General features: G+C 37.0%; 1 protein-coding gene across 1 annotated transcript; it reads left to right on the forward strand.

Annotated features, from left to right (window-relative positions):
* Positions 1–285: 285 nt before the first annotated feature.
* Positions 286–824, forward strand: LOC104250139 (uncharacterized). The gene is made up of 2 exons (XM_009806702.1): positions 286–621; positions 675–824. Exons 1-2 carry the CDS (start codon positions 286–288, stop codon positions 822–824), a joined length of 486 nt encoding a protein of 161 aa, XP_009805004.1.
* Positions 825–10,624: the final 9,800 nt, after the last annotated feature.

Genomic DNA, 10,624 nt, shown 5'->3' on the forward strand with positions numbered 1-10,624 from the left:
TGTTTAGAGAATAGATTTTATGGGTCTTTTTCCTTCTTCTCACTCTTTTGAATATATCCTTGTGGCTGTGGATAGTGTGCAATTTTCTTAGAAAAAATATTTTTACTAGATTTGGCACGTCGCGAGTCATCATTAGTGATCAAGGAACTCATTTTATCAATAGGCAATTTTCTGCGTTACTGTCAAAATATAATGTGACTCACAAAACAGGAACACCATATCATGCTCAAACTTAAGGGCAAGTTGAGATTTCCAATCGCGAGTTAAAAAGAATTCTTGAAAAAAATGGTTGGAATCTCAAGAAAAGACTGGGCTTTAAAATTAGATGATGCATTATGGGCGTACCGAACGACATTCAAAATGCCAATTGGAACATCTCCTTATAGATTAGTCTTTGGAAAAGCTTGTCATTTGCCCGTAGAATTAGAACATAAAGCTTTTTGGGCATTGAAAGTACTGAACTTTGATTTAACCTCCGCTGGTAAAAAGCGATTTATTCAGGTTAATGAATTGGAAGAACTAAGATTGGGAGCCTATGAAAATGCTAACATTTTTAAAGAAAAAACAAAAATATGGCATGACAAGTTGATCCGACCAAAGAGTTTCAAAATTGGAGATAAGGTACTTCTTTACAATAGCCGACTCAGATTATTCCCAGAAAAATTAAAATCCAGGTGGACGGCAATATTATAGGTGTTACTCCGTACGGGGCAATTGAAATTCAGAAAAATGGAGGAGACAAGTTTAAGGTAAATGGTCACAGGCTAAAATTATACTATGGAAGACATTTTGAACAACATCCATCGGTTACCTTGATAGACTGATGAATTCTGCAATTAATAAGTCGAGCTGACGACGTTAAACTCAGAACTAAGGTACAAAACCCGTAGCCATTGAGGAAGAAGCAGTGAAGCCTCATAAGCCCGGCATAAATTTGGGTAATTAAATGCTTAATCAATTGATCTGGTCAATATCTAGGTTATTGTACAACCAGAACATCTCATGAAGGCCTCTACAAAAACAGTGTCACCTGTGCAGGAGTAACTCCATGGTGATCAGTATGCCTAAGTAACTGGTTGATTAACCATTTAATGAATCAATTCAAAATGTTGGCACAGGTAAATTTGTTGGTTTATATTTAAACCAAGACCAAATGACTGATAAGGTCTTAAATTAGTCAGTCTATTACATATAAAAACATGTGTAGCCACACACTCTTTCAAGTTTTTTTTTTCATTTAATTGTAAATTTTTTTAAAAAAAGATTTTTACCTTTTACTTATAAATTAGTAATTTTTTTTCTCTTCTAGATAATATATATATGCGCGCGCGTATTATGTAAATTAATTAATTGTTGTAAATATACAAATACTATATGTTTCAAGCAATATAGCAATGCAGAAAAAAAAATACTCAGTATTTTATTATTCTAAGGATTTAAAATCCTATTAGTTTAACCTTACGTCTTGTGAAAGACTTTCAGTTACTCTTAATTAAAAAAAAATAAAATAATTTGGAGTTCCAATGCTCAATTGGAGTCCCACGTAATATTTAAGGATTATTATTCCTTTCCCTCTTCCTAAACAATACTTAGTGTATAGATTTTTATTTTTATTTAAAAAAAAAAAAACAATTTAAAAAGACAAAACTTTGCAGTTGTCTCACGTGCACATTGGGTCATGGGCTGTTGTGAGGGGTTAAATTACTCTTTATAATCCTTTAGGTCTTTATAATGTATAACTTTGTTGGGACCTCTAGAACATTCTGAACATTGCCTTAATCTTCACTTCTACTAGGGCTAAAATCAATCACAGTTCCTTCTTTTTTTTTTTTGGCAATCCGCTAGGCAAGCGCCTAGGGCTAATTGTTTATTAATGAAAGAAAAGAAAAATACAACAATTAGGAACAGTACAAATAAGGGGGACAATAGCACCGGTATTGTTACCCATATGTCTTGGCTATATAATCACTCCTCTGCGCCTCACATTGCCTTATGATGGCAGCCTCATGTAGAGGATTCATGGTGTAGCTGCCGACAAAGTCTCACGAGGGCATATAATCTCATAGCCATGTGGATATTTTTCCAAAGGCATAGTACCAAGGCAACTCAAACCGGGCTAAACGTTACCCTACTAATCCTATTGAGGCAGTGAAAATGCCTCACCTACTAGCACACATGTAAAAAATAAGAACTGAAGAGTACCAAGTATTCAATGATCATCACAGAGTTTATAACATACTATGTGATGATATTACAAATGAGAATACTAATAAAGTGGTATAATAGAATGAAGTACCAATTTGGTTCATGTCCCTTCTTTTGCAAACTTGTAAAATCTTCAATTTGTAATTCTTTGTTGTTTTCCTCAACCGTGTTCAAAATGTATTAAAAAAATCATCCTTTCTTTTTTGAACGGTTGGACCTCGTTGATGTAGTTGGGGCAGCCTGCTTTTGTTTGGCAACTCTCATTGGAGGTCGCCTAACATTTAAAAAATCACTAACCTTGTCGTCCCAACTATTTTTTCTTGTATGAGATTTCCTACTTTTTCTGCTATGCATAGGTGATAAACCACCTTTTCTTGCTGCATGTGCGCGGTATTCTTTCAAAACTGCATCTTCTTCTCCTTCCTCATACATATCTCTACCCACAGATACTGGATCTGGCATGTCTTGTAAAAATTCTTGTGCCATCAAACCATTTCCATCTTGTTTGTTAACCATAGTTGCCTTGTTTTGACTTTGTTTTGTGCCTTTCACCTGGTTGCTGGTCCAATAACCACGCCCAGTGCTACCAACTTGATTTGTATTTAGAGAATTTAGGGGCTTAGAACTTACCATTGCATCAAGTAGCTTTCTGTCCTCCATCGTGATAACAGGTGCCCTTATAGATAACTATTGTTGTCCAGCAGTTGAAGAAGTTACTGCTGCTCCTGCATTGTTTTCATTCTGCTGCTGCAATGCATTAAGCAACTTTCCATCCTGCAAAGTGATAGCTGGTGGCGTTGTATCCTGCTGCTGTTGTCCACCAGTTGGAAGTGTGACTATAGCTCCTGATGTGTTTGCATTCAGTTGCTGCTGCCCATACTTTCGACCAGCTGGATCAATCTGGTTACTAGGTGTAGCTGCATTTTGAACTATGTTTCCAGCTACCGCATCCTTGACTTTTAGAGCAGCAACTGGAGAGTACCTGGGAATGAAAGCTGGAGCGTTGAGATTCAACATGCTTTTGTGGCTCGCGTTTGGTATACCATCTGGTTTAGGCAGTGTTATTGAATCAAGTTCTTCACCTGCACTCTCCTGATCAACCTCATGATCTGCCTCTTCAGATGAGTATCCAGCAAAATCAACACCACAATATTCTTCATCATCATACTCACGCTGGTCATCCCAAAACTTGGATTTAATTTCCATCGCCTTTTGCGCATCAACAGGAACAATGTCCTTCGACACAATAAGTCGACCACCTGTGTTCTTGGTAAGTTGTTGTTTGCTACTACCTGGATATTGTAGTTGGCAAATTTTTGGGGTTGTGTTCATCATCATAGCTGCCACGACATCGTTTACCATTTTATCAAGCTCCGAATTGGAAATATGTAGCGTTGGCATAACTGCAGCATGAATTTGACTTGTCTCACCATTGTGATTACCACCAGATGCGATCTCAAGGCGAACACTGTCCGCTTCATTTTTCTGCTCCTTTTCACTACCTGTAAAATTAGTTTTTCCAGCATCTGGTCATATCTCGTACCCCATCTGTTGTTCCTTATTAACATGCTCACCCTCATTCACCAAAGCATCGAAAGAGTTCGAAACTCCAATAGCCTTTGATGGTACAATCTGATTTTGAAGCATTGGAGTTTGCTTCTTGCTAGGTGATTTGTTCACCACTTTCCAAGTTGTTACTCTTTGTAGTACCTACTGCCCCTACACCTATTTTATCTTGCCCCGTAGAAATTTGATGACCATGTGCCAAAATATTTTTCCTCGATCAACATCGGCCTGCATTGCACCAGCAGTATCTAGGTGCATTCTTGTAGAGATAGTGGATGCGTGAACATGTTTAGATTGTTTAGGTAGCCCCTTGTCCAATTTTAACACCTCATCTAGTGGCACAATAGGAGCTGAAGCATGTGTTGTATTTGAATTGTCAATAACCCCAACAACAGAAGTCATAACCCCTTCATTAAAGAGCCCAACACCTGCCTTCAAACTTGTAGCATCTGCACTTCTCACAACATCAACATCTTCAAGTTCCTGCTCCTCATCTTGCACTACAGTATCTATTAACTGAGCTGTTTTTTCAGTTAGATCAACATGTGCAGCAGTAGCTTTAATAACCCCAGCAGTAGGACGATTACCAGTTGCATTCAATGCAACATTAGCCTCCAATTGTGAACCTACAATAGCTGATTGTCTTTCAACTTTGTCAACTTGTCCTATCAATGTTACTGCTGCATTATTCTTGGCAAACATTGTTCGAACAGCTGCAGCTAAAGCACTGTCATTCATCATCCCAGGTACAAACGCTGAACCTTTAGAAGTTCCAGGTAAAGCTTGATCAACCACAACATTTTTTGCAGCCTTCAAGTCCTGAGAAACTCTATCAAGGGCTTCAGCAACTGGGACAATTGCACTAGAAACAGGATTACGCCCTATATGCCTTGTAGATACAGCTGTTACATGTGTTGTCTTGATCAAATTTTCAGCGTGTTCATGAGCCCTTTGAGGAGATCTTAACACCTTTGTAGCATATGTATGGTTAATATGATCTCCAGCAGTTCGATCACCATCATTTAAGGCCCTCCTCTCATTCAAAAACTGACGCAAATCTCCCTTGTATTTCGCACCACCAATTTGTTCTTGACGATGCTGCTCTTCATCAATCTGAGCATCCTCATCACGTTTTTTTTCTTGAAGTCTTCGACACGTAGTTTCATCATGGCCTTGATGCTTACAACAATTACAATACAGTGGCAAATTATCGTAAACGATTTCTTGAAAAACTTCCAGTACTTTTCCGGAAATTGTATCCACACTTTGCAACCTTACGCGATTAGGATGTTTGTCAAGCAAGTCTAAGATCACCTTCACCCTAGCAGTGCTAGGTTTGGACTTAGTTTGTGTTGCCTTATCAATGACAATTGGTTTTCCTACAGCAAATGCTATAGACAACAATGAAGGCATCACAAACAAATCTGGTGACAGATTCGGCAACGATATCCAAACCACTGCTTTTGTTGTTTCCTCCTTTGGGTTATAACCAATCGTCCATGGAAATACACGATATTGAAGCTGAACACCCTTATACAACATATAATTAACAGAGCGAGCTAAAGCACTTACATAATCATCATAACAATCAAACCTTAACAGTAATTGTCTTGGTGCGAGTAAACCAATGATACATCGACCTTTAACACCTAAGTGTTTGGGCAGTAAATCTCGTTGCTCATTGAGTTCTGGTGCTCCTGGAGATACTTTCATCACTACTGATTGATGCAAGCCTTCCTCCACAGCAAACTGTTGTCGTTCTTCTAAGGAAAACATTACAGTTGGCTCTCCATGGATGAACTGGACTGGTTTGAGTTTTGGAGTTGTGCGAGGTATGGGGTCTATTTTTGTTGCGATTTGCTGAGCATATGTGGGTTTTATTGGTGGCTCTCCCACAGCCAAAGGCTGGGGAGAGACGACAACATCCATGGCTACTCAAAACGTCACCATATCATTGACGTGAAGAACTAAAAATAACAACAAAATCTGGAAAATTTTGCTTGCTACAATAAATCGCGAAATAGAATTTAAGATCTAGAAAAATAGGTTATGAATTTGAGGATAAAACCAGTTGGGGATTGTTCTCTAAGAGAAGGGGGTTCTTTTAAGACCAATCTTGTGATATTACCTTGCCGGATGCCAAAGTTATGGCCCGATGAATAGTGATGGAATTACTATTCACCTTATTCCTAGAGAGGAGGATGAGGATTTTAGAGAGAGGCCCAACTCATTTCTTCTTTTGTTCTTTACCTTTGTGATTCACATTTCTTCTTTAATAGTTCTCATCTCTGTTTTAGAATGACAAACAGTAAAAATCTTGCTGAAGATTGGAAGGGAAGAGACACCGTTAAAGAAAAGGAAATGGATTTTCATGTTGCAGATGGTGATTTTGATGAGATGATAGTTGAAACCATCAAGTACTACAAATGGGAGCGCTTTGTACAATCTCCAGGTGATTTCTGTCCAGAACTTGTTTTAGAATTCTATGTAAATCTTAACAAGGACAAGAATGAATCTGTAGTTAGAGGAACAACAGTAAATTTCTCATCTGAAAGCATCAATGAAGTTTTTGGTTTAGAAACGGTGAATGATGACTTGACTCAATTAATGATTAAAACACCTAATTGGAAAGAAGTGGAAGAAAAATTGTGTCCATTTGGGGCTAATTGGAAATTCTATGCTGATGGTTCCAGAAAATATTTAAAGGGAAGAAATGTTAGTTATTGTGATAGACAATGGGTTTCATTGATCAGTAGTAGATTAAATCCATATCAAAATAACTCAGTGGTATTGGCATCTAGAGTTCTTATCCTCTATGTCATTTGTACTCGCATGCCAATTGATGTTGGAAAAATGATCAATCTTTACATCAAAGATTGTGTAGATAACCCAAATATAAGAAGCATTTTCTTTCCATCAATAATAACAAATTTGCTGAAAAAGTTTGATGTATGCCCAACCCGCCTAATGCCTGTTAGATCTTATTCTGGAATGACTAATAAATATTTTTGGGATAGTATTGGAGAGACGGATCGTCCAAAAAGAAAGTCAAGGCAAGAAGAAAAACCAAGGCAAGCACGCCTTGCGCCGAATGCGCAATTGATGGTTATGAATCAACTTGTAGCTCAAGTTGATGGGTTGCTACATCAATTTATTCAACTTGCTAAAAAAATTGATAAGTTAGAAGAAAAAATGGAGAACAAGACTGGAAAATTAGAAGAATTGATAAAGTCGGGGTTTCGTCGAGTTGAAAACATCCTGATGCAAGGTACAATATATAATTCTACTATGCTTTGTACATTTTCTAACATGATGCGCAACATGGGAACAATCTGGGGTTTCTTGAATATGCCTTGTTTTCCCACCATTGTGTGGGGTGATCTAGATAGTACTCCTATGCCACGATTTTTCGATGTTGTTAAGTTTCTAGACCAACCATCACCATCAGCTGATGTACCAAATACTTCCGATCCAGCTCTTACTCCCATTCCCCAATTTTTTGATGTTGTTGATTCTCTTGACCAACCCTTACCACCAACTGATGCACCAACTGTTCGAGAATTTGCTCGTATTCCTGATGCACAATTTTGTGATGCTGATGAATTTTTAAGCCAGCCTCCATTACTTCATAATACACCAAATGTTTTCAGACACAGTGTCTACTAAAGAGGGCAATATCTTTAGTGATTTACCTGATTTTGGTCAACTAACTACTTCTGATGCATTTTCCAGTATCTTTCTACCTAGCAAAAATGATCCAGTTATAAATGAAGATGGACAACCAAGCAAAAAAACAAAAAGGTCAAGAGAATTGGTTGAAACAGAAGATAAGGTTGTTCAAAAGGGACATGTCTCCTCTGAAATAGAGGATGAGGTTCACATGGGTGATGAAAAATGAACAAAAGTGGTAGTCTCTCTCACGACGTAGTTCATTCAGGGGAATGAAGCGTTTCTAGTAGGGGAGAGTATTATGTGATTTTTGAACTGATAAAAATAGGTTGTTGCTGATTTTTGAACTAAGGGAAATAGGTGACTGCTAACTATGGTTCTTCTGTAGATATTTATATTATCTGGTGCTGTTTAAATATACAGCTTGTAGGATTAAGTCTTTGTTTATATATCTAGAATTTTGTTGTTGTCTAGCTAACAAGTATAAATTGTTTTTGGTGTTAGCTGTAAAACTTGAACAATCTCTTTAGAGAATGTTTGCTAGCGGGTGTAAGTTTTGCTAGCAGGTGTAAGTTTTTGGTGTCAGCTGTAAAAATAGTTAACTTTTGCGTATGAATATATAATTTTTAGATCTATAAAAATAGGCTTTCTTTATAGTATTATTGCTTTTAATTTTCAAGTTAACAAGTGTACACTAATTTTTTTTTGTTTTATTGTTGGAAAAGTTGATCATAAGAGAAAAATGAAGGCAAAGCAGAAAGTGAAAAACACATACCTGATGCGTCAAGCCTTCACATGTGACACATCAGGAGGTAATTTCTTAATAAAAATTATGAATTAGCCATATATATAAGTTTAATCAAGTTTGTTTCTTTTCTTTATATTGTGATATCATAAACATGAGTATGTGGAACTAGGAAGTTTTCATTTTATCATCCCAGTACTATATCATCATTATATGTAACCTTTATGGAAGGACATATAAGAGATAAAAAAATAACAATAATTGAGCATCAGTTAAATGTATTATTAAGGAAGGGGTTGCAGTGTCACATAATAATTAAGAGGTAACATTTGATTTTTATAATTTCCTTTCCTATGGTAAATTTTATTTCAACTAACAGTGCTTATTGGGATAGAGGTAGGGGTTATATTATGATGAGTCATTTTCTTTTTCTTGAATATTTCCACTTTAAATAGATATGCACAATAGCTTTTATATGAACAGAGGTTTTTATAGTACATTTTGAAAAAAATTTATCACCAAATATATATATAATGTACTTGGAATAAAGAAGTATAATGGACTTTTGGTTACATAAAAAAAATGCATAGTTCTTTGATTCTTTCCTCAAGGCATCTGCAAATGTACACTCCTTTTGCCGATCAATCATGACATCTATTTTTCTCTCTATATATATCCATTTTTTATTTTATTCTTAATTTTTGTTCTTGTACAATATTAAAGTTTCAAAGTAAAAGTTTACATATTTTCAAATATAATTTTTTTCATTTATGCCATATAACTTCCAAGTTTGTGATTTTATTTTTGTGAAGGGAAGAACGAGTATCTGTCACGACCCGGATTTCCCTCCATCGGGGGTCGTGATGACGCCTACTATTGGAGCTAGGCCAGCCAAGCATTAAAACATTTCTGATAACATTCACAACAATATAAGCAAAACGAGACAATCAAATAAAAATGGAGTCTTAACTTATATAACTGAAATTAAATGTGGAAGGTTTAACATAATCCTCTACCCATGATTGGTGTCACAATGCTCACGAACTTCTAAAATTTACTAAATACAATCGTCTGAAAGAAAATTATAAATTGTTTGTTTCGGTACAAAAGATAACAAACTAAATAAAGAGAGAGAGACTCCGGGCTTGCGGACGTCAGCAAGGCTACCTCGGTGTCTCTGGACTGAAGTCAGCTCCCGATCAAATCCTACTGCTGAGGTCCAAAAGTTGCTCCTGGATCTGTGCAAAAAGATGCACAGAGTGTAGCATCAGCACAACCGACCCCATGTGCTGGTAAGTGTCTGGCCTAACCCCGGCGAAGTAGTGACGAGGCTAGACAGGACCTACCAAAAATAACCTGTGCAGATATATGCAATAAAAGGAAATATACAGAATTTAAACAGCTAAGATGGGGGAGCATGCTATGGGGAGCTAACAGTTTCAAATAGAAATCCTCAATAACAGAAAGAAGTAACAAATCCAGAATGTCAACAAGAATAAAAAATCAACAATTTGCACGGCATCACCCTTCATTCTTTTACTCTCGTTCTCACCAAAAACAATACTCGGCATCACCCTTCGTGCTTTTACTCTCGTTCTCACCAAAACAGTACATGACATCACCCTTCGTGCTTTACGCTCTTCCTCACCCAAACAACAATCACAAGGCAAACAGGGTAAGGAAATCTATAACCTCGAAGTAAATCAAATAAGAACAAATGATGAAAGAAACAACATAACTCGAATATCAACAAAGAATCAGAAAGCAACAAATGCACGGCACCACCCTTCGTGCTTTTACTCTCATCCTCACCAAAACAATCATATAAATAAAATATGCACGGCATCACCCTTCGTGCTTTTACTCTCTTTCCTCACCATATAATCAATAAAATCGGCACAGAATGGTACATCGTGCGGCACGGCATCACCCTTCGTGCTTTACACTCTTTCCTCATAATAGCAAACAATGCACGACATCACCCTTCGTGCTTTATCACTCTTCCTCACCCAAGCAACAATCACAAACAAGGGGCAAGGGAGTAGACAAATAATGATAGAAATCCTGGCAAGGGAATACAAATAAACAGCTAACTCCCGGCAAGGGAGCACAATTAAGCAGTTAAGAACCCGACAAGGGAACAATATCAATAATCTCAGCGTCCCGGCAAGGGAGATAGTCAACAAAGCAACAAGCATCCTGGCAAGGGAGCAATTCAATAATTCTTTCTCTTTCTTTCACTTTTACCTCTTATCTCACTTTACCACCTGAGCCAACGCTCCAAAGGGGTTCAATCATTTCATATACTTTCACGCTTTATGATATACTCGAGTCAATGCTCCAAGAATGTACAAATCATAATTCTTCCTCAAACTCTTCACATTATATGAAATTTATCAATTTAACAAGGAAGAGGTATCACAATATCCGAATAAACAC

Source organism: Nicotiana sylvestris, chromosome 12 (assembly GCF_000393655.2).
Source record: "Nicotiana sylvestris chromosome 12, ASM39365v2, whole genome shotgun sequence".
Taxonomy (NCBI): domain Eukaryota; kingdom Viridiplantae; phylum Streptophyta; class Magnoliopsida; order Solanales; family Solanaceae; genus Nicotiana; species Nicotiana sylvestris.